The sequence below is a fragment of the Orycteropus afer genome, unplaced genomic scaffold (assembly GCF_000298275.1).
Source record: "Orycteropus afer afer isolate SDZICR_OR568_19922 unplaced genomic scaffold, OryAfe1.0 scaffold00012, whole genome shotgun sequence".
NCBI classification, from domain to species: Eukaryota; Metazoa; Chordata; class Mammalia; order Tubulidentata; family Orycteropodidae; genus Orycteropus; species Orycteropus afer.
The window spans coordinates 20,637,128-20,662,877 of NW_006921599.1; the positions used below are offsets into that span (position 1 = coordinate 20,637,128).

General features: G+C 38.1%; 1 protein-coding gene across 1 annotated transcript in view; it reads left to right on the plus strand.

The window, feature by feature from the left end:
* The window catches only part of CDKAL1 (CDK5 regulatory subunit associated protein 1 like 1), a 1,058,601-nt gene that overhangs the window by 939,462 nt on the left and 93,389 nt on the right, over window positions 1-25,750 (plus strand). The window contains exons 12-13 of the mRNA XM_007952396.2: window positions 4,329-4,361; window positions 8,583-8,608. Coding sequence (XP_007950587.2) covers window positions 4,329-4,361; window positions 8,583-8,608 — 59 coding nt within the window. The remainder of the gene's footprint in view (window positions 1-4,328; window positions 4,362-8,582; window positions 8,609-25,750) is intronic.

The window sequence follows — 25,750 nt, forward strand, 5'->3', positions numbered from 1 at the left end:
AGAGTGACACCTTCAAACCTTTCTGAATGTGACTATGTACATAGAACAGCAAAGAAGCCACAAAGAGATGAAACCACTGGGAAACTGGCTACGTTCACTCATTGAGTGATCCCACTGTATTTATCTTGAGGTAATATTGGAATTCCAGATTGTGCCTCAGTGAAATAACAAGTAAATATATGTGCTGAACATCCCACTTCAAACTATGAGTAGCAAGGATCTAGAGAATTCCCACATATGCTGCACATTAACCAGGCAGCACACGCATCCAGGAGCAAGAAAAGAATGGGTGGTGGGTGTACATCAGCAGGGGGAAAAGCTGTCCCTTAAAAATTAGAACTCCTGATGAACTGAGCCTCTGGTGTGAGTTTCCTTTCATGGCCAGTTCCCTAGTCCAGAACTATGTTTTCTAGTAATATGTTCTTTGTAGCAAAATTCCACCACTGAAGAGAACAGTGTAGATATGAAGCTTGTTATAATGGAATTTCCCCTAGATAGCTAGATCTTTCACTCTTGAAACTAAACTGAGGTGGGATCATGAAACATGGATCGCCAAAGCCTCCATAAAATTTGCTTGAAACTTGGCTTTTTAGTGTCAGCTAGCCCAAATACTCTTACCAATAAAACCAGTGACCTTGGAATAGAATTAAGCATTGGAGTCAACTTATTATTTAAAATGCTTTCAGATAATTGCTATAAAGTCTTATTAAATACAACAGCCCAATTTCAAGGTTGTCCTGTCAACTTCTTCATGACAGGCTTTCCATATTCCATTGCTGGATTTCTAACTTACTCTTCACCAGACTGAAATCAGAGTAATGAAAACAGTCAAACTGCTCATAAAATGTCACATTACTATGAGAGTGCACATTATTTCTACAGATATTTTCTGTCAGTCACTAGATCACTCCTCAAATGACAGCAGCGGCTGGCTGAAACAGTCTTTAAAAACGACAATCCCACACTGTAAAGACTACTTCAGCAGTAAAATTTACTGATTTGTCCCTTTGATCTCAGCCTACAAAAGATACCAAATGTTACTCAGGAATAAATAAAACATTTATAGAAAAGGGGAGAAAAGGTTATATGCTTCATTTTGCTGATCAATGTCATTTCCAAGCCAACAATTTTATTAGGGGTAGGGTATGCTGACATGCTATTTTTAGTTTGTGGGGGAGAAATGTGACATTTAGAACAAATGTCATAGCATTTCTTCAATAAAAATCCATGCTGTCAGTTGCCTAGCTCTAGAGAATTATGGAAAAGCTGTGCTGAACCAAAAGAGAAGCAAATAGCTTCATTTTTAGTTTAACCCTCTCAGACCCAGCCTTAGTGTAGAGTGGCCAGTAATAACCGTTTCTGTTTGTTGTATAGCTCTGAGGAGCAGACTTGCATTTGCACAAATGGTATTTCTTAAAAGAATCTATTCTGTCTACGTGAGAAATGACCCTGTGTTCAGCTAAAGCCTTATGACCTGTTTTGCTCACTGAACCTTGAGGAGAAACAATTTTTTCCACAAACAAAAGAAGCAAAATACCTACAGAAAATAATTATGCCAATATAAAAGCCAGAAAATGAATGATTTTTTATTGACTGCACACAACAAAAAACAAAAACAATAGTGGAGATCATTATTAGGCTGTAATATATAAAGAAATAATAGTTAACAAACATAGTTCCTGTTACAGAACAGTTTGCCCTTATCTCTTCCACTTTTTTTTTGCACTTATTCACATTCTAACATGAAATATCTATGGATTGTAATTTAACTTTTCAGGGATGAAAGCCATCTCTTACATTTCTGTAAATCCCCCACAGTGCCTAGCACCGTCTTGATAAAAATTATTGAACAGTTGAAGCATTGCCTTGAAAAATATGGCTCGTATCTAATTTTTAAAAACTTTGTAGCTTTCCCTAGCATGCCTTTCCCCACCCACAACACATACAATGATCGTTTTCAGCCTTTGCCATTTTCAAGGCTCAGATCCTATTTTCTCTGCCTTAATCCTGTTGAGTAATAATAGTAGATGTTGCTAACATTGACTATGCACTCTTTCTGTATATATTTTTTTAATTTAGTGAAGAGTTGGAGATGTCTGTGCCTTTTTTATGTTCTTTCCTTTCCCCCCTCTAGATAATTTTGTGCCTCATTCACGATGTCTTTTCTTTCCTTCCTGTCTCAGAAGTTCCTCTTTTCCTTGACAAAACTTTTCCCAGCCCCTTGACTCTCGATCATATCTCTTCAAGCTTTGCTAAAATCCTACCAGTTGTCCCCAGTAGTCTCAATGTCTCCCCTTCTCTATTGTTCCTTCCACTTTGGCTTTCAGATGGTCATATTATTGTTAGTTGTCATCCAATCAGCTCGACTCATGGCAACCTTATGTGTAACACAAGGAAACGTAGCCCAGTCGTGGGCCAGCTTCATGATCACTGAGTCCTTTGTTAAGTCCTTTGTCGCAGCCACTGTGTAGTGTCTGCTAACATAGGAGGCTCATCTTTCAGCACAGTATCAGACAATGTTCTGTTGTGATCCATAGGGTTTTTATTGGCTAATTTTTGGAAGTAGATCACTAGCTCTTTCTTCCTAGTCTTTCTTAGTCTGAAAGCTCTGCTAAAATCTGCCCACTTGTGTGACCCTGCTGGTATTTGAAATACTGATAGCATTGCTTCCACCGCAGCAAAGCAACATGAAAGCCATCACAGTACAGCAAACTGCTAGATGGGTGGTGGTCAAATGGGCACACTTCTCTCTAATTTATCCTGTGGTCCTCTCTAATTATCATTAATTTGCTAAACATGAATTGAACACTCAGTAGGTACTAGGCTATAAGCCAAGTAATAAAGTCATATTCTTGAGTAAGAGAGAGTTCCTTCTTTAAATAGCTCATAGTGACCCCTCCTTGGGTTTCCCAGGCGGTATCACTATGGAAGTAGATTGCCCAACTTTCCTTCCAAGGAGTGGCCAGTGGGTTTGAACTGCCAGCCTTCTGGTTAGCAGTCAAATGCCTTAGGCGCTATGCCACCAGAGCTCCTATGTGATTTACTAGACCTCTACTAGTTATGCCTCTCAATGTGGATTTTTACTTATTTACTGCTCAAAATTATAAGTTATTCTTTATATGTATCTGTAATGCTAGTATAGTTTTTCTTCAATTAGTTTGCAAACATTTTGAAGCTAACATTATTTTTCCAAAAATGGAATTAATTTGTATCTTTTGTGGTCACTGCCTGACAGTACACTCAACACAGGGCTACCTCAATATGGCCACTCAGATTTGTGGACTGCACAACTCCAGGAGACACCAAACATATTTCAGCCTAGGTGGCCTTGCACTTCAGTGCTCAAGAAATACTTCTGTTTGATTCTTAGGATTCCAGTAATTATGAAACACTACTTCCTTTTCTAAAATTTATTTTTGAATCTTTCATTTTTCCTATTCCTGCTAATCAAAGACGTGCATAATTTATATTCACCGGCTCTAAAGTAGGTGATCTGTTGAAAACTCTTTCTTGTATGAATTAGATACTTATGATTTAGTCATTTATATATGCCCCCAATTATATTCTTCACTTTCTTTTTTCCTAATAGTGTTTTGACATGACTTTTTAACACTTGTCATATATATTGACATTATTGGCAGGCTGAAGGTATGTGATTTCTTCTGTTATCATTCAGCATTGTCATTTCCAACCATAGATTCTCAAATACAAGGAAAAATAATTGTTCCCATATGGATTTGAGATTTTAATGAATTAACCTAATGTCATTTGAACTTTTCTTGTTCTTTCTCCATTGTGATGTTAGTGAACATATGTCAGATTTGTTGTATTATGGCAGCTGTTTTAATTAGCAGTAGTTAAATTTTATATGGGAGCTCTGGTAGCGTAGTGCCTAAGGCACTTGACTGCTAACCAGAAGGCTGGTGGTTCAAACCCACCAGCCACTCCTCAGAAGGAAGATGGGGTAATCTACTTCCATAGTGATACTGCCTTGGAAACCCAAGGAGGGGTCACTATGAGTCGGGTCCGACTCGACAACACATAACAACAACAACATATTTTATATTGATCATAATACAGGGGGTCTCACCTCCATATTTGTATACACATCTGAAAGGAAGGGTATTATTCTCTTAGGTCAGAACAGGATTCTTCTTAGGAAGGGAACCGTCTTTGTTTAGAAAACTATCTTAATAAACAGTTTAATGGACAAAGTAAGGACCTAAAGGCATGACTTAGAAGCAAGCAAGGAGAGAAAAGATAATTCACTACTCAGTAGTATAAATAGGGCTTCGGGTGTGGGGGGAGTGTAAATTAGATAAAAAGAGTGGGGAGAAGAACAGCCTGGTATGATAACTGAAGTATGTTATTAAATGTGAGAAATAACTAATACTCACTTTTCAGGGGTTTGAATCTTTTTCCTATGTGCACTTGCTCACAAAACTGACTCAGAAGACCAAAGATTTGGAGCTAGATGGGATTTTGAGAATGCAAGTCCCCTAGGCTCTTAATGTCATTTACAGAAGGACATTAAACTTTTGCATAAGACAAGGAATGGGAAGTTGGAGCTAGTCGATCTTCATCTAAAAAGGCAGGGAGACCCCAGATGACATCTGAGTTTCACATATATTTTCATGCTTCCCAGCTCCACCTTTTAGAAGCTATGTACCCTTGGGAAAGATGTTTATCATTCTGTGCCTCAGCTTTCTCATCCATAAAAAGGAATAATTAGTGTATTTTTTAAACACGTTATTTTGCTGATTAAATAAATTAACACATGTTAAGTGATTAGAAAAATGTTTTACGTAGTAAGCGCTGGGAGGATGTCATACACATTACACATACACATGCAAACACATACATGTGATAGAAAATTTAAGTTTGCTTTTTATGTATATGCTTTAAAGTTAATTTATAAAAACTAATACCTATAAAACCCATTCTAAGGAAACAAAGGTGACGCTATCTCTTCTTTCAAACAATTTTCACCTTAAATATGAAGTATTATATACCCTTAACAAACAAACACTGGGAAGTTATTAACTACATATCAGTATTCCTGGATACAATATGTCATCATAAGTTAAAAAGACCAGAGTTTTATTAAGTCTTGATGTATTTTCCAACCTTTATACATTTGATCTTTGAGAGCAAATACATTGTTCTGTTTCTAAAGCAGTGATATGACTGGACCCATTAGACATAATGTTAAAAGTTTAAATTGTTTGACTCATATCTATACATGAAATTGAAAATTAGATTACTTTATGAAAGTGGTTAGCTTCAGAGATGGCTAAGTACTATTTAAAAAAAAAAAAAAATGCCCTTGAATTGCTCCCAACTCACACCAACCCTATAGAACAGAGTAGAACTGCCCCATAGAGTTTCCAAGACTGTAATCTTTATAGAAGCAGACTGCTACAGCTTTCTCCCATGGAGCAGCTGGTGGGTTCAAACCACTGTCCTTTCCGTTTACAGCCAATCGCTTAACACTGCACCACCAGGGCTCTTGGCTAAGTGCTGTACTGTGTAAAACATTAAAATACAAGGATGATGATGCTATTTTAAGAATGTAACTACTGACGTTTGGCTTGTTTCCATGTAAAATATTTAGGCATTTACTTATCTACTGACCAATTTTATGTTTATTAGAATTGTTTACAGTGTTGATTATTATATATCTAGAATGATAACATCTATATTGATTATACTATATCTAGAAAAATAGATCTAGAAAAATAATAATTCAAATCCACATAATTTCTTGAAAAAAAAAATGTTTTTCTTAAAGTAATTGTCTTATTTTTCTCCAGAATAATTCTCTCTGTGTTTAATCTGTGTGTGTATATATGCGTATGTGTGTATTAGCCTTAAGAAACCAATAGTAACCTAGTAGAAATTCATTTGATAGTTGGGATGGGACTTTTGAAATAAAATATCTATTCTGTTTGAACTCAGCTCAAGTTAGAAATAGAAATACAAAACATGGGAATAGAAAGGCAATAATTATGGTGTTAGAAAGAGAGAGAAGTTTGATTTGAGGAGCTCGTAGAGATGCCTGGTCCCACCTAGGACACCTAATCATCCCAAGATTTCCATTGTCACCTCTGGACACCTTCCAATCTACTCATTTTTCCCCATTCCTGTCACCTCCTGTTGTAGCACTTTTCACAATTTATTGTTATTGCTTATTTAATTTGCTGCCTTCGTATGGTGAAAGCTCTATAAGAGCATACCCTGTAAGTCTGCTTGCTCACCACTGAGTTCCCAGCACTTAGCACATATAGAAGGTTAATAAGTAATTCTTGAATGAATTAATTAATTCACTTATAAATCACTTTGCAATTTGGTGATTATTCATTATGTTCAGGAGACCCATTTCCTAAGCATTAGTAATTATTCCTGCTGAGGATGGAATTTCATAAAAATCTATGAGAAGAGAAACCTGACTGATGTATCTAGACCTTCTAAATGTGCAGAGAAATAGAAACGGTCATAGATATAAATACACATAAATCTATAAGAATGTTCACTGCAGCACTGTCTATAATAATCAAATGTGCAAAACAAGCCAGATGTCCAACAGTAGGTGATGCATTAAATAAATAAGCTATATTCGTATGGTATGATGGGCTCAAATATAGCAGGTATCATGAAGCTGGTACGGGATCGGGCAGTGTTTCGTTCTGCTGTGCATCATGGAGTCGCTATGAGTCGGAAACGACTCAATGGCACCTAACAACAACAACAACAATGCCATGCTAAAAATTATGCTGTGGAAGAATATTTAATGATGAGGAAAATGTTCATTTATATATCAAAAATTGAAAAATATTTTTAAATAATATGTATATAATGATAAAAAATTATTATAGTTATCCATTTGCTTAGGAAATAAAAAGAAGCTGGTAGAATATCCCCTGCAATATTAACTGTTATCTCTAAGTGGCAGAATCAGGTGATTTTCTCTCATTTTTGTGCTTTTCTATACTTTTTATACTTGTGGAAAGGAGCCCTGGCGGCACAAATACTTAAGAGCCAGATTGCTAACTGGAAAGTTGGTGGTTCTAACCCACCCAGCAGCTACACAGGGGAAAGACTTGGTGATCTGTTTCCATAAAGCAAAAAAAAAAAAAAAAAAAACTTAAAGGGCAATTCTACTCTGTCACACAGGGTTGCAATAAGTTAGTGCTGACTCGACAGCACCCAACAAAAACAACATGCTTTTGAAAATTTCTAAAACATACATTTTTACTTTTGTCAGGAAAGAAAGAGGGAAGAAAAAAAGTTTTCCAGTGCCATTTTGTTGAGTGGTGGGAGAAGCCCATATGTACAGAGTTGAGACCTGAATAGGAGCTAAGGAAGGTAGAGCACCGTGTGTAAGGAAGGTAAAGATGGGTGAACAGTAAAGAGTAACAGCCTCCAAAGATTTTATATGGTGAGAATAACAGAATCCAAATGGCTGAGCGGTGCAGAGAGAGCCATCCAGCCTGAGCAGCAGGATTAGTAGGAAATGCATTGAAATCTGTTGCGTAAATCCTCCCAAGACTCTCAAGCCATGTGAGGTGAGTAGAAACCAGAACCCTGGTTGCTTGGTGAGCTTCACCAAGGGCAAGAGTGTTCTTTCTGCCTGACTTGATTTGTCAACATAGGATTTAAGCAAATTTTAGCTATGTATTCCTTTCACTATTCAAAAAAAAATTCTTTTTCTGCACCAATATTCTTTGTTTCCACAGTGAGATTTTGAGAGATGGTGAGGAGAGTAGAAAGAGAACTGGCAGAATTTAGCACTCATGGGTTTGATTCCTCCTTTATCACTTATAAGTTCTGTGACCTGGGACAAATATGCTTCAGTGCTCTGAGCCAGTAGAGTTGAAATGAGACTACTAACAATCACCTTGTTATTGTTGTTGTTGTTTTGTGCCATTGAGTCGGACCCGACTCGTAGCTATCCCTCCTTGGGTTTCTGAGGCAGTATCACTAGGAAGTAGATTGCCCATCTTCTTAGGAGGACCTTGCAGGGTATTAAACAAGATAATGTGTGTAAAGTCTCTGGCTCAATGCCTTCCACAGTAATGACAGCCAATAAATAGTAGCTATTGTTCTTAAGTTTGTCTTTTCTCTTTTTTTTTTTTGTTTTTGTTTTTGATTGCACAAGCATAATGCATTTCATGATTGCAAAACCATATGCTTATGTCAGTGTTGTTGTTATCTTCTTCCTCGTCTTTTTAAAAAAAAAAACTTAATATAAAGAAAATAGCCAAATTAAAATTTTCAACAGCAAAGAAAGGCAAGCTGCTCTTTTGGTTCTGAGTCATCCTTATCCAAATCAGTGAGTTTGGTTGTCCTTCTGTTTCATTATGACATCTACCATTCACCTAAACTGGCTTTATTGAAACAAAACCGCCTTTGAGAAATGCAAGCACATCACTCAGTCTTGTGATGGAAAACTGGCAGAGCACCTGGATGTGCCCAGAGGGACTGTGATTTCACTTCTCACTCCATAAGCAACATCCTTCTGTTGTGAATTAAATCTTCACAGTCAAAATCTGTGTCTGCATGTGCTTGTTTATTTGGAAAAGAAATCTTATTCAGAGGCATTTTATTTGTCATAGTTGTGGAGCACTATAATATTAAGTAAGCTTGATATTAATATAGTGCAATTTCCGTTTCAAAGATTCCTCCCTGAACATTAACTTTGTTTCAGCCTTTATGATGGTCTATTATTAGGTCAACAGTCAAATTATATTTTATGCATATATATGTGTATGATGTTTTATATGTATTAATAACATATCATATATATTCTATATTTGGCTTGATTTATCTACCTGAGGATATGCATGTTAGTGGACTAGCTTCTATTTACATAAGAAGGTTTCTTTTCTCTAGTTTCATCCAGCCCTACTTTATTCAGGAGGGTAAATGCTGCCCTCTTATCTCACCTCTCAAGCTGAGTTCAGCATCTGGAGAAGCTTAAGGTCCCAATGCATCAAATTATCTTGCTCAGACTGTTGTTTATTGCAGTCCATTTTGTACTGTCATCCCAGTGACAGAATGTCAAAGCTTTACTTTCCATTGCCTTCAGCTTTCAGCATCTGCAGGGATCTGATAGGCTATTCCTGCTGTACTCAGGGGGAGAGACTCAAATGATCATGATGGAGGCTGCAAACCAGATAACTGCAGGCACTAGTACCTTTTCTGCTAAAGCAGAGGCTGGGTTTAGACTTGCTGTTTCCCCTCTCTGAGCTACAAACATCCACTCTCTTTTACAGATACCTGTTAATTTCTTAGGCGTTTAAGCACTCAGCTGCTATCTGAAAAGTCAGCAGTTCCCTCTCAGTAGGAGAAAGATGTGGCTGTGTGCTTCCATAAAAATTGTTGTTTTTGTTGTTAAGTACTATCACTTTAACTCTGACTCATAGCGACCCCATGTACAACAGAACAAAACACTGCCTGGTTTTGTACCATCTTCACAATCCTTGATCTGCTTAAGCCCATCATCACAACCACTGTGTCAATCCATCTTGTTGAGAGTCTTCCCTTTTTTCGTTGACCTTCCACTTTACCAAGCATGATATCCTTCTCCAGGATTGGACCCTTCTGACAACATGACCAAAGTAGGTAAGACGAAGTCTGGCCATTCTCGTTTCTAAAGAGCATTTTGGCTATACTTCTTTTAAGACATTTGTTCATTCTTCTGTTATGAAGCATTCTTCATTAACACCACAATTCAAATGCATTCATTCTTCTTTGGTCTTCCTTATTCATTGTCCAGCTGTCAAATGCATACAAGGCTATTAAAAATACCATGGGTTAGGTTTGGGTACACCTTAGTCTTCAAAGTGACATCTTTGCTTTTTTAACACTTTAAAAAGATCTTTTGCAGCAGATTTGCCCAGTGCAATACATCATCTTATTTCTTGACCGCTGCTTCCCTGGGCATTGATTGTAGATCCAAGTAAAATGAAATCTTTGACAACTTCAATCTTTTCTCAGTTTCGTGATGTCGCTTATTGGTCCAGTTTAAGGATTTTTGTTTTCTTTATGTTGAGGTGTGAAAATTATAGCTCTGGAAACCCTATGGTACTCCATACCATACTTGTCCTATAGGGTCACTGTTTTGGAATTGACTCAAAGGCAACAGTGTTAGTTTCTTACCTAATTCCATGTTTCTTCTATTGAGATCTGAGTAACCACAAGCAAAGCATGTATGAGAGTATTTGCCGAAGTACTTAAATTTTGAGTTTAGAAACTCAATGCGAATTTCTTTACTAACAACAAATATGTGTCTTATAATCTAAGCAATTTAACTTAGAATAGAAACATTGTACCCTTGAAAGCTCAATCCAGAACAACTAAGCAGTCACATGAATTTTGCATTTATAAGTATTCAACTTCTTTACTTTTTTAATGAAAAACATATATGTATCTAAATACATATTTAATTGTATATAAATGTAGATACATCTATAATTATATAAGATTTACCTTTGCAAGATAAATTTTTATTTTGCCAAAGATACTTTCCAAATATATTTGTTTTGATCACTGCAGTATAATTGATAATTTCCAGGTGTTTGCTCAGTACCTTACTCTGACGGCTCTTGACCCTTGTTTTCCAATACTTAAAAAAAGAAAAAAAGTAATGACCTAACCCATCTAAAAAGGCAATTTCTATAGTATCTTTGAAAAATGAATATAATAAAATTGAGAGCAATAAATTCACTTCTAGACTAGAATGCAACTTCTCTTAGATAGGAAAAAGAAATGCCACACTGACTACAGGCTCAAAAAAAAACCCACTGCCATGGAGTTGATTCCAACTCATAGTGACCCCCATTCAGTTTCCAAGGCTTTAAATCTTTACAGAAGTAGATTGCCTCATCTTTCACCTGTGGAGCAGCTGGTGGATTCGAACTGCTTACCTTTTAGCCTTAGCAGACCAAGGCCTTAACCACAATGCTAGGAAGTATTTCTGTGTTTCTACTTAAAATTAACTGTGGCCCAAGCAATCATCATCTCTTACATGGACTATAGCAAACACTTTCTAACTGGTCCTTCTGCATCTGTTCTTGTTACTTTCTCAATTCTCTTCTCCAAAGGTAAACTAAAATGAGCTCTTATACAAGCAAATTTAATTATATCACTTTGCTGCTTGAAACTCTTCAGTGGTTTTCCAAACCTTTTAAGTAAAACTCTTATATGGCTGTGAGGTTGAGTCTTTTACCATGTTCCCCCGAGCTGTCTCTGTTCAGGTATACTTAACCTTCTTTTGGTTCCTCAAACACACTTTCCATTTCTTTCCACCACAAGGTCTTCTCAAAATGTCCTTCCCACCCTTCCTTAACATCTGATCATCCTTCAGATCTCACTGCCCAAGAGCTTCCTCAGAGAACCTTTCCCCAACCTTCCTGATGAGGGTAAATCACCAGAACATAACCTCCCTTTGCAATGGGTGATACCCTTTTTAACATGTATCAGAGTTACCAGGAGCTCTGGTGGTATAGTGCCTAAGGCACTTGACTGCTAACCAGAAGGCTGGCAGTTCAAACCCACCAGCCACTCCTCGGAAGGAAGATTGGGCAATCTACTTCCGTAGTGATACTGCCTCAGAAACCCAAGGAGAGGTCACTATGAGTTGGGTCCGACTCGATGGCACATAACAACATCAGAGTTACTGGCTTACATTTGTGTAATTGATAATTGTTCATGTCCCTCACTAGATCATAAATAACATAAGGACAGGGACCATAACTGGCTTTGATCAACATGATATCACCAGAGCCCAACCCAGTGCCTAGTGCATGCTTGGTGAATAGTTGTAGAATCACTAAAGGAAGATGATCATATCTAGAGTAAACTTTGTCTTGTTAAAGCATGTCTTTGGTTATCCTGATTTTCAGTTCGCACACAAGTTCTATGTTCTAATTTTTTTTTTTTAAACTGAATTAGGTACTGTTTAGATAAAATATGTGTCCAAAAACCATAGAATAATAGCCAAAGAATAATTTTTTCTCCTTCAAAAGAAAAAGAATGAAAAGAAAAAAGCCCTTTCAAAGCCAAAAGAGACTTAGTGATTCGTTCACTGAAACTTTCAAGTCTAGGTATACATGATTTAAAGTGGTATGCAAAACCATTTATGGACCACAAATACATGACATATGGCCCAAACAAGCAGAGGGCTTGCTCAGAGAACTGTCACAAATGGGGAAAAGTGAAAGGTAATTCAAAATCACAAGAACAAATTCTATACATTTGGTGTCACAGTGGGCTCCTGTATATCTCTTGTTCTGGAAATAAACTATATGAAAATAATGTTCTCTTAACAGTAACCCATACTTCACTTGCTTACTATTTTGTTGAGATCTTCTGTCCTTCTGTTCTTTGTCTGCAGTCAACCAGCCTTTTGAAAATAAAGTCCCTACTCCAAGATTTGAGTGTCAAAAATTTCGCTCTATTTCTACTCATTGTGGATTAGGCTTGAGGGTATATTTACACAAGAGACAAGGAGCTCTGGTAGTGTAGTGGTTAAAGCATTGAGCTGCTAATCATAAAGTCAGCCGTTCAAATCTTCCACCCATTCCATGGGTGAAAGATGAGGCAGTCTCCTTCCATAAAGATTTACAGCCTTAGAAATCTTCTATGAGGCTTTTAAACTCTGTCCTACAGTGTCACTACAAGTCAGTACTCAATGACAGTTGATTTAGTTTTTTCGGTTTTGACATAAGAAACAAGTGACCAGTACTGTTTGCCACTGGGTCAGTTCCAACTCATGCTGAACTTATGTGTGTCAAGTAGAACGGTGTTTCATAGGGTTTTTGAGGGCTGTGACCTCTTCGAAGCAGATCACCAGGACTTTTTTTTGAGGAGTGGGTGGGTATTCTGAGTGGGTTTGAACACCAACGTTTTGGTTAGTAGCCCAGTGCTTAACTATTTATGAGATTATTGGCTGCCTAACTGATCTTGAAAAATATCTTTGCAATGAGGCTTCACTGTTTTCCTATAGTTTATTGTTATATAGTTTTCATATAGTTTATTTCCTAGATTTGAAAGTTTCAGTGAAAGAATCACTAAGTCTCTTTTGGCTTTGAAAGGGCTTTCTGAACAGCCTTTTTGTTTTTGTTCTGTCTTTTGCTTTTGAAGGGGAAAAAATTGTTCTTTGATGATTATTCAATGGTTTTTGGACACATATATTTTTACCTAAACAGTACCCAGTTCAGTTAAAAAAAAAAAAAAAATTAGAACATAGAAAATTAGAAAGGACAAATTAAAAACTAAGAGTCATTATTGTACAGGAAGTCACTATTGTTGGCTGGAGGTGTGTAGGATCAAGATGTACAGGGAAGTTGACCTCCACATGGCACCCAGCTTGATCTTAACATGTCAGCAGCACAGAGCTTACCCAGCCCTTCTGAGTTAAAGAAGGAGCTCTGGTGGCCTAGTGGGTAAGGCATTTGGCTGTTAACCAGCTGCTCCTCAGGAGGATAAAGATCAGCCTTGGAAACCCAATGGAGGTGACTATGAGTTGGAGTGGAGTCGATGGTGGTAGGTTTGGTCTGGTTTTGGTTCTGAGTTACGGATGTTGGAAAACTTTATATTAAATAGCCAGTCTTCCCTAGGCACTTGACAAGGTTACATTCTTTTCTCTCCTCCAAAGGTACTGTGGAAGATTGACACTCTCCAACTAAAAATAATATTGCTTGCTATATTTTTCTGAACAGTGGAAAAACAAAGACCATTTTCTATGGAACAGTGACTTTCTGCTTCATTAGGCAATTAGTTATGTTCTATAGACAAACAATATTGAAGTGAGAGTTCCACTAAGCATGTTCTATCTCTCTTTCAGAGCAGTGTAAGGGAGAAACTGATAGCAATAACGAAGAGATTTGTTTGGTACTTTTAATAACCTTTTTGCCTTTCAAGAAAATGTATTCATTTAATGTATTTATAGGAATGATCTATGTTTCAGATTTATAGTGTTTCTGAATATATAATTTTAAATGTACACATAAAAAGTAAATTTAGAGGAAAGAATCCCAAAAATCACTCTTCTGCAAAGCTAACATATAAACTGCTTCTACATTACTTCCTTTATGGGTTTGGAGTAATTAAGCAGACATAATATAACACATAAAGGAATTTATTAGGCTTTTATTAAGGCTTGATAATTTGAGTTTCAGATTTTAAATCTCAAAGGGCTCATAATTGTTGTCATTTTCTACTAAAAGCTACATTTAGAAAGAAGTTAAACTGTGGTGCAAAGGAAAGGCATGTTTGAATGGAAAGTACAGAATGCCATTTTCATTAATTCAGCACTTCAATGCAAGTATCTATTGTGCCTAGCATGAGGCTTTTAATAAGTAATACAGACACTGCTTACATGACTTAATTTATGCTAAGATTTTCTTGAAACTGTGTTAATTGCAGGAAGGAGAGGTTTGAGATTGAAATATGCCTTTAATAGGGAGGGTGGGATTGGTCTCATGCTCCAAAAATCTGAGTGACTCTAATTTGCCAGACAATTTAAGTCTTAGAAGTAAAGTTTTCAGTTTGATTATTGACTCAAGAAATACACTGGGACAGTTCCAGATCTCTGCAGGGTAAATTCTGGAATGGTTCATAACATTGAACAGCCATCTTCCGGTTAAACAGAGTGTCCTGTCAGCTTAAACCTTTGTGCAGTTCTGTCTGAAATGTTTTAGTGAATATGGTATTTTCAGAATATTTTTTTTTCTGCCTAATACTAATTTGTTTGGTACTGAAATTCTATCTATAGATATTGGGAGGTATTGAACTTTACTGACCCCACAAAATTCTGTAGAATTTAGGCTTTTAAAAAAATTCCTGATATGAACTTTAAAGTACTGCTTTCCCCCAGAAGTCTAAAGAACATCCAGAAATGTTTCCTAGGGGCATGACGGTCAGGACAAAAGATAGGATACAACTCCCATCTTCTCTCCTAAAATAAAATAAAATAAAAATAACAGTTGTCATCTGGCCAACTCTAACTCATGACAGCTCCATGTATGCAGAGGGGAACTGCATACGTTTTCAATAACTGATGTTTTTTTTTTAAAGTAGATCTCCTGGCCTTTCTTCCATCAAGGCCCCTCTGGGTAGACTTGAACCTCCAACTTTTCAGTTCTCAGCCAAGTGTGCTAACCATTTGCAACACCCAAGGACTCCTGTTGACTCCAAATTCCCTGTAAAAACTTCATCTCTTTGGGCTTATAAAAATGAACATTTTCTCCTACAGAGGCAACACTTTTAACTTTAAAAAGACCCTAGAATTGAAAACTGTGCCTCTCATAGAAAAAGGGGTAAATGGGACTAAGGACTCTGAGGTTCATCCCACAGTCTTGTCTAAAACCAGCTCTGGATCGAGGATTTGAATTGGCTAATTCCAGTTCATCAAGATTTTGCCCTAATATTGAAAATAAAGGGGGAGCTCTGGTAGCATAGTGGCTAAGACACTTGCCTGCTAACCAGACGGCTGGCGGTTCAAACCCACCAGCCACTCCTCGGAAGGAAGGTTGGGCAATCCTACTTCCGTAGTGATACTGCCTGGGAAACCCAAGGAGTGGTCGCTATGAGTCGGGTTTGACTCCACGGCACATAACAACAACAACAACAACAACAACATTGAAAATAAAAGCAAAAACTGCTGGGTCATTCAGTCCAGGGTCATAGAATCCTCAGAAGTGTACCTTACTATATGTGTCAGGTAGGAAACAGAACCCTGACTGCTTGACAAGCTCAGCCACAGGTACACTGGCTGCCTGGGTCAGTTGTCATTTCCCTGTCTCTTGTTGGCTGTACGGGACTAAAATGTAACTCTTGAATATCTTCCCTTGTTTACTAGTATCATACTTGAAACCATCTATTACAATCCACCAGAGTGGATTTACTTTGCACACATAGCTCTCAAGGCTGACTGGGACAAAATTATATCAGAGCACTTACCCCACAACATAAAAATGTGGCCTTAAATTCATGTGTGATGTATGAAGTTAGCAAATGCCCTTTCCACCACCTTCCCACGCCCAGTTCAGCTTTATCTTGAGAAATAGTTGCATTTGAGATTGCTAAAGATGAGATAGTCAGTCGCCCCTGGGTGGTTGTATCAGCCACTTTCCTGGGGTTTGTTTTATGTCCTGCTCCACTTTACACCTCTCAATAATGCAAATGCCTCACATGCATCACTGCTGCTTACTGTTGGATCCTAGCTTTTTAATCTTCATAATAATGCAAAACAGAAACACCATTTTGGGGCTGTTGGCGCAGTGCCTAAGGCATTTGACTGCTAACTAGAAGATTGGCAGTTCAAACCCACCAGCGAAAGGAAGATGGGCAATCTATTTCTATAAAGATTTACCACCTCAGAAACCTAATGGGGGTCGCTATGAGTCGAAATTGACTCGGTGGCAGTGGGTTGGGTTTGGTTTGGTTTAGCAGGACCATCAAGTTCCCTGGGTGACACAAACAGAAGTGTTCAAATTACTAGTCAAAAGATTAGTACTTCAAACCCAACCAGAGGCGCCTTGGAAAGCAGTCCTGGCAATCTGCTTCTGAACAGTCACAGCCTTAAAAACCCTGTGGAGCAGTTCTCTGCATTTATCAGGTTGCTGTGATTCAAAATCAAGTTGGAGACAGCTAGCAACAACTTCAGGACCCTCTGTGATTGGGGATAGAATCGCGTTGCTATCTTGATTTCAAGTCACCACCTTTTTCTCCTTTCCTTCTGTGTTTCTTCTCCACCCTAGTCACTTCCGTTCTCCTTCGCAGGCTCTCTAGCCAACTGTCCTAGATCCTTGCTCTGTGGAGGCAGCTAAACCACGGACATCTTTTAGATAGAAATCAGAAAAAAAGGTATATGGAGTTGAATCCTAAAAGCAAATCATATCTTAAACTTCATGGTCTTACATTGATGCTGTCATCATTTTAATTATTGATTATGAGTTGGACTCGTTGCCTCTCTTCTTGCCCCTCTAAAAACCCCAAAAACCAGACCAAACACTATGAGATTCCAACTCATAGTGTGCTCTGGTGGCATAGTGCCTAAGGCGTTTGACTGCTAACCAGAAGGCTGGTGGTTCAAACCCACCAGCCACTCCTCAGAAGGAAGGTTGGGCAATCTACTTCCGTAGTGATACTGCCTCTGAAACCTGAGGGGTCGCTGTGAGTTGGATCAGACTTGACGGCAGTGAGTTTGGTTTGTTTTATTGAGTGAGCCTGTAGGACTGAGTAGAACTGTCCCATAGAATTTCCAGTGCTACAAACCTTTATGGAAGCAGATTGCCTCATCTTTCTCCTGCGGAGCAGCGGGAGACTTTGAACTGCTGGCCTTTTGGTTAGCAGCCAAATGCCTTAACCACTGAGCAACCAGAGCTCCTCCTTGCCCCTCTAGCTCAGTCTTAACTATAGCCCCAGAATGATCAATCCATGTTCCTATTAGTATACTAAACATTGGTCTATGATGACATTTTCACCAATCTACAGAAATATAAGAAAAATAAGGACAACACAACACAGTCAATTTATTATTTAAGACTCTTCTTGAAAATTCCTTCCTATTATGAAATGATTGTGACCATTGACACTTAATTGTTTTTTTATAATTATATCCCTGCTTGTAAAATAAAAAGTGGGAAAACTTAAATGCAAATTGTTGTGTTGCGTTGTGTTGTTTAATTTTTTTCTAATTTTATAACCCCTTAGAATCCAAAAGATTAGGAACTACAGATTTAGCCAGAAATAAATCTACCACGTCACTGCCATTCTTAAGACCTTTGTGTTGTGTTGTTATGTGCCTTCGAGTCGGACCGGATTCATAGCAACCCCTCCTTGGGTTTCCAAGGCAGTATCACTGTGGAAGTAGATTGCCCAACCTTCCTTCGGAGAAGTGGCTGGTGGGTTTGATCCGCAGCCTTCTGGTTAGCACCTTATCTACAAAGCAAGTGCAGATGCTTCAACATAGCACACAGGACTCCAGATTGGCCTCTGTATACTTTCCATTATCATCTCCCACTGTTCCCTGTCTTGGAACTAAATTGGCTTGATGGCCTTCATTCCTAAAACTACTAACTAGGTAAAAATCTATCAGTATAAACTTAGATGCTTGAATTCATAAACACAAAGTCAAAAAATCCTTGGCATCTAAGGTGAGGTCACAATGCCCTCTCCTTGGTCATGGCTTTTTTCTGCTTGAAACAGCCTTCCCCCTTTATCATGCTTGTTGTTCTCATCCTTACAAATCGACTCTGTCCACTTAACCATCTATGTGCCAGCTTTGTGCTACCTTATACCTCAATCATTGTTGTTCTTAGTTGCCACTGAGTTGGCTCCCACTCATGGTGACCTTACGTGTAACAGGATGAAACACTGCCCAGTCCTGGGTCATCTTTGTGTCTGCTGATGCATCTGAGTCACTTTTGTGGCTATTGTGTCACTCCACCTCACTGAGGGTTTCTTACCTCTTTCATAAATTGTATGTATACATTGTGTTGAAATAATCTTTTTTCATTATTTTTTTATGTCACCGTCACTAAGTAGCAAAGCCCAACAAGGTTAGGGATCTTGTCTTTTTCTTCTTTGAGACCTTCACACACACCCTGAAGACTTTTTAACTGAAATGAATAATACAGAGAGCTAAGATGTGGTTAATCAGTGTGAAAGCAAAAATCTTTCCTTTCCTCCTTACCCAAGTGTCTCTTCAGAAGAACAGAGTTCCTTCCTGATGAAAGCCTTGTGACAAAGTAATTGGCCACAGTTGTGGCCGCAGCAAAGCTGACTTTCTCCCATAGTCTGTCTTTCTACTTTCTCTTTCATCAGAGGAAGGACCACTTTTTCCTCATTTATACTATTCTAAAAATTTCTGACAGATCACTCCACTCCTGAAATGAGCTTCTCCTTTACTGCCCAACTCTCCTAAAGTGTAGTACACAATAGTTTTTTATTGTATAGTAAAAATAACATACATCATTTGGGTTATAAGGTCAGAATGTGTTACTGTTAATTGCCATCAAGTGAACTCAGATACATGACGACCTTCTATATAACAGAATGAAATGTGGCCCGGCCCTCCACTGTCTTCATGACCTTTGGTATATTTGAGTCCATAGTTGTGACTATTGTGTCCCTGCACCTCGTTGAGGGTTTCCCTCATTTCATTGGCCCTCTCTTTTACCAAACATGACATCCTTTTCTAGTAATTAGTCTTTCCTAGTGACATGTCCAGTGTAAGCAAGTCAAAGGTCAGAACAGAAAGAGCCAAAAGTTAGATGATAGCTAATTGAAATATTGTTGTTGTTATGTGCTGTCGAGTCGGACCCAACTCATAGCGACCCCTCCTTGGTTTTCCGAGGCAGTATCACTACGGAAGTAGATTGCCCCATCTTCCTTCTGAGGAGTGGCTGGTGGGTTTGAACCGCCAACCTTCTGATTAGCAGTCAAGTGCCTTAGGCACTATGCTACCAGAGCTCCCATTGAAATATTAGCTTATTTTTTTAATTTACTCAGAACAGTTCTGAAAAGATACAGTAAATTAGTAAATAAGTTAATAGTTTATTTTTTACATTTTTTTTCCTTCTCTATATTTATAAATCCATTTTTATAAAACCATTTTCTTTATAGGGAAGGAAATGTTGAAGTTAAAACACTCTGGTTTGAAAACCATAAGAAAAAATTAGATTATTAAACTACTGACATAGTTGTTTCATTTTAATAGTGTTTTTCATTTCGTTCAATCAAAAGGCTTTTTCTTTTTTTTTTTTTTTTAAGCATTCATGATGTCCTAGGCATTGTAGAAGATGTGGAGGATACAGAATAATCACTTACCTAGTCAAGGAGGGTGGTTGGGGAGTGAGTGTTGTGTAGTTTTAGAATAATGTGTGTCATGCTGTGAGTTTGTTGGAGACACTGTGATAACTGAGTGCCTTACCTTCCTGAGGGCAGGGGGGAGGAGCCAGGAGGGGCTTCACAGAGGAAGTGACACCTGAACTGAGCTTACAAGCTAGTTAAGTGGATAGGAGACAATTCTGAAATCCAACTGCCTGATTCATATCCTGCCTCTTCCATTTACTATTGTGTGACTTTGGGAAATAGCTTAACCTTTCCGTGTTGGTAGTTTCCTTAACATAAAATGGGAGATAAAAGTAGTGCTTACGTTATAGAGTTGTGAGCATCAAATGAGTTATACATGTTAAGCAACTGAAACAGTGCCTGGCACAGAATTAGCTTTTCTTATTGTTAGGAATTGACCTGATAATCGAGTAAGAAAAAAGGAACAAGTAAATAAAAATCTATGATGTTCAGAGAATTCATGTAGGTTTTCAATATTGCCTAAAAATGAAGTATTACACAAGAGATTAAGGAGCAATAAGAAATGTGCAAGTAGATGAGGTTTGGACGTTAACCCAAAGTAAAGGAGCCATTGAAGGTTTTCAGGTGATCAGAATCAGACTTTGTAAAGAGCAACTCCTACTAGTTTGAAGCCTGGAGCAGGGAAAAGAGAAAGTGTGTGTCCAACAGTGGACTCAAATTCGGGCTTACAAGAGGGCAGCAGAAGGGATGACCACATTCCTCATCCAGCACTTTTGTTCTCAAAGCTAATTGCTTTAATACTTTTTTAAAAAATAATTTTATTGTGGTGAAAAATATATAACAAAACACTCTCCATTTTAACCTTTTTAAGTGTACACTTCAATAACATTAATTACACTTACCATGTTGTACAACTGTCACCATCATCCATTTCTAAATATTTTGCATCCCTTTAAGCAGAACCTCAATCCCCCTTAAAAAATAATTCCACTTTCCTCCTCCCCTCAGCGCCACATTACCACTAATATACTTTTGTCTGTATGCATTTGCCTTTTCTGCTTTAGTATTTTGATAGGCCAGGACCTTTGGTGCACTAGCATCAACCAATCAAGAATAAATACATGAGCATAGCTCTGGTGGCGTAATGCCTAAGGCATTTGACTGCTAACAAGAAGGAAGATTGAGCAATCTGCTTCCATACAGATACCACCTTGGAAACCCAACAAGAGATCACTATGAATCAAATGGACTTAATAGCAGTGAGTTTGGTTTTGGTTTTGGTTTTGCCCTCATCCAAAATTTCACCTTTGAAAAGCAGTTGGATGGACAATGGCTTAGCTTTTAATAGACTCATCAAAAGCATAGTAGAAATTTATATTGAAAGAAAAATATTGTTGTTAGGTGCCGTCGAGTCATTTCTGACTCATAGCAACCCTATGCACATCAGAATGAAACACTGCCCTATCCCTTGCCAGGTCCATGAGCCTTGTTATACTTGAACCCATCGCTACTGCCACCATGTCAATCCATCTTGTCAAAGGCCTTCCCCTCTTTCGTCAACTCTCCACCCTACCATGCATGACATCTTTCTCCAGGGAATGGTCCCTTCTGACAACATGACCAAAGTAGGTGAGACGAAGTCTGGCCATTCTCACTTCCAAGGAGCATCTCAGCTGCACTTCTTCCAGGACAGATTTGTAAGTTCTTTTAGCAGTCCACAGTACTTTTAGCATTCTTCACCAGCACCACAAAAGCATCAACTCTTTTTCGGTCTTCCTTATTCATTGCCCAGCTCCCACATGCATATGAAGCAATTGAACATATCATGGCTTGTGTCACGTGCATCTTACTCCTCAAGGAGACATCCTTGCTTCTCAGCACTTTAAAGAGTTCCTTTGCAGCTGACTTGCCCAGTGCTATACGTCGTCTAATGTCCTGACTGCTGCTTCCATTGTTGTTGATTGTAGAACCAAGCAATGTGAATTCTTTGACAACCTCAATCTTTTCTCTATTTATCATGATGCCACTTATTGGTCCATTGTGAGGATTTTTGTTTTCTTTATATTGAGATTGTAATCCATACTGCAGACTGTATTCTTCAATATTCATCAGTAAGTGCCTCAAGTCATCCTCACTTTCAGCAACTAAAGTTGTGTCATCAGCGTATCACAGGTTGTTAATGATTCTTCCTTCAATCCTGATGCCACGTTTTTTTTTCATATAGTCCAGCTTCTCGGAATATTTGCTCAGCATATAGATTGAATAAGTATGGGGAAAGGATATAATCCTGACACACTCCCTCTTCATTTTAAACCATGCAGTGTCCCCTTGTTCTGTTCAAATGACAGTCTCCTGGTCAATGTACAGGTTCCTCATGAGTACAATCAAGTGTTCAGGAATTCCCTTTCTTCTCAATGTTATTCACAATTTGTCATGATCCACACAATCAAATGCCTTTGCATAGTCAATAAAGCACAAGTAAATATCTTTCTGGTATTCTTTGCCTTGAGCCAAGATCCATCTGATAGCAGCTATGATATCCCTTGTTCCACATCCTCTTCTGAATCCAACTTGTACCTCTGGAAGTTCTCAGTCAATATACTGCTGCAACCATTTCTGAATTGTCTTCAGTAAGATCTTACTTGCGTGCGATATTAATGATATTGTTTGATAATTTCCACATTCTGTGGGATCACCTTTCTTTGGAATGACTACACATATGGATCTCTTCCAGTCCATTGGCCAGGTAGCTGTCTTCCAAATCTCTTGGCATAACTGAGTGAGTGCCTCCAGTAGGGCATCAGTTTGTTGAAATATCTCAATGGGTATTCCATCAATTCCTGGAGCCTTGTTCTTCTCCAATTCCTTCATTGCAGCTTCGACTTCCTCCTTCAGTACCACTGATTCTAGATCAAATGCCACCTCCTGAAATGGATGAAGATCGACCAGTTCTTTTCGGTACAGTGCCTGTGTATTCCTTCTATCTACTTTTGATGTTTCCTGCATCATTTAATATTTTGCCCATAGAATATTTCAGTATTGCAACTTGAGGCTTAAATTTTTTCCTCACTTCTTTCAGCTTGAGAAATGCCTAGCATGTTCTTCCCTTTTGGTTTTCTAACTCCAGGTCTTTGCACATTTCACTATAGTAACTGGCTTTGTCTACTGGAGCTGCTCTTTGAAATCTTCAGTTCAGCTCTTTTATCTTGTCATTTCTTCCATTCCCTTTAGCTACTCTCCACTCAAAGGCAAGTGTTAGAGTCTCTTCTGTCATCCATTTTGGTCTTCTTTTCTCATCTTTTTTAGTGACCTCTTGCTTTCTTCATAGGTGATATTCTTGCTGTCATCCCACAGTTCTTCAGGTTTTCAGTCATTGGTGTTCAGTGCATCAAATCTATCCTTTAGATGATCTCTAAATTCAGGAGGGATATATTCTGGATCATATTTTGCCTCTTGTGGACTTGTTTTAATTGTCTTTAACTTCAAGATGAACTTGCATATGAGCAGTTGATGGTCTGTTCCACAATCAGCTCCTGGCCTACTATTAACTTCTGATAGGATCTCTATGAGTTGGAATCAAGTTGATGGCAGTAGGTTTATTAACTCCTTTGGAACATGAGTTTTTTTGAGGGGAGAGGGATTATATAGAAAAATAATCAAAGAACTTAGAGAAGTTACTAAGTAGATTTTACCCCACTTTGACTGTCTCACATGTGCCTCTTAAATGTGTTTTTGGTATGTCAAATTGGACTATTGTGGACTATTGTGAGGATGGGTATGAAAGTTGAAAGGAAACAACACTTGGAGACAGAAAGCCCAGATTGACCACTGGTTCTACCATTTCTGAATTAGATGGCCTCAAGTTTGTCACTTAATCTCTGAAAGCCTTGGTTTTCTTATCTGTGTCCTTGAGATAATAACACTTTGAATAATTCGAAGAACAAATGAGATAACCTAGGTGAAATCAGAAAGGTAGAATGGTGCTGTGGTTTGCTAAGCTGTGGCACAATGGTTAAGCACTAGACTGTTAACTAAAAGGTTGGCAGTTTGAACCCACTAGCCATTCCATGGCTGAAAAGATCTTGTGATCTTCTTCCATAAAGATTAACCCATAACTGATTGCTGTCAAGTCGACTCTGACTCAGAGTGACCTTACAGGACAGAGTAAAACTGACCTATAGGGTTCCCAAAGCTGTAATCTTTGTGAAAGTAGACTGTCTCATCTTTCTCCCATGAAATGGCTGGTGGATTTGAACCATTGACCTTTCAGTTAACAGCGAGCTGTAAACCACTGCACCACCAGGGCTCCTTCTGTAAAGATTACAGCCTAGGAAATCCTATGCTATATCACGTAGGGTTGCTGTGATTCAGAATCAACTCAACAGCACATAACAATAACATTTCCAGCTTTTTGTTTATCTTGTAATTCTACTAAAATTGGAGTTTAAGCTTAAATTCAATGGAGTTTTGGGTCCAGGTAAAAAGTTTGAGCAGTTATACTGATCAATTTTAATTTTAGAGTTTATTTTTCAAAATATTTCTAAAAGGTGTGCTGTCAAAGCTGATGGTTGATTGATTTAATCACTTCTAATGAATTTGCAACCACAGATAACCATGATTGATTCATATGAACCTTTGAAGGACTATTTAATACGTACTATCTACTCAACGGCAATGGTTTGTTTTGTTTTAGAAAATATTTAATTAGATTAGAAGAATGATAGTAAATAATTTATAGTGATGTGAGGGCCTTATTTAATAATAGCTACTCAACTTTATTATTTATCCTGTGTCACCAGAATTATTTGACCATCTTAGACCTCACTGTGGTCAAGAATGCACACATCAAATAAATGAAAAGTGGAAGGGTCTCTGATTTCTATTATTTGACCTCCCTTGGACACAATGACAATGCCTATTCTCAGATAACTACTGCAAAGCTTGTAAACTGATTTAGTGACCAAAAGTAAAAGTATCTCATAAATGGCTGTCTGGTTGATGACACCTTGTCTAACACATTCTTCATCACCAGTGAAGTAAACCAGGATTGTCACAGATTCCATTTTATTTAACTTAATAAAAATTTATTTATGAAGTAGCTTCATAAACCTTATTCAAGGAGACACGAGGACCTGCAAGCTAATGTTGGAATCTGTGTTTGAATTTCTGAGACCCTCTTTCGTGTCATTGTACAGATATCTTGAGAAGTCCTTGAAACTGTTGTGTGTTGATAAATGGATTCTTGGCATGCGCACCCAAGAAGCCTACTCTTGAGTTTACAAACAACTTTGCAGAGTTACCAGAGCATTATCATTTTACAACAAGCCTCAAATGATGAGGGTATATTCCAGGCTGCTTTTGGGACATCTTGCATGTAGCCAAAAATTGTACTGTAGGGAGCCTGCTGACTAATGAAGTAGCTTAAGTACAAAATGAGAAGATGCAATCAAATCAATCGATGTATTCTTGGGAAAGGTGATAAGAGAACCTCCTACCCCCATTGCACCCACCCTCTTACTCCTAATGAGAACAAGTCTGACACAAGTTCTACCCAAGTGCTCAAGCTGTTTCATCTGTGTTGTTTATGAAGGGCATTTGACATTAAATCAAGGTGGGATCCTTGTCAGGCTCCTAAGATGTCTACCAACCTAGAAAGACAAGTCATTGGAGCAGGTGCTCTGCAGGTAACATAGGGAAGCTACATGAGTTAATTTTGGTTCATATGGGGAAGAAAATGTAATACATAACTGACTTAGCTATACAAGAGGAAATTTTCTTTTTTGTGTAATTGCATATTTCTTTGGACTCAGAGCTGTTGTCTTACAAATCAGAAGGAATATACTAGGGAAAAGTTGTTGTTGTTGTTGTTGTTGTTGTGTGCCGTCGAGTCGGCCCCGACTCATAGCGACCCCTCCTTGGGTTTCCG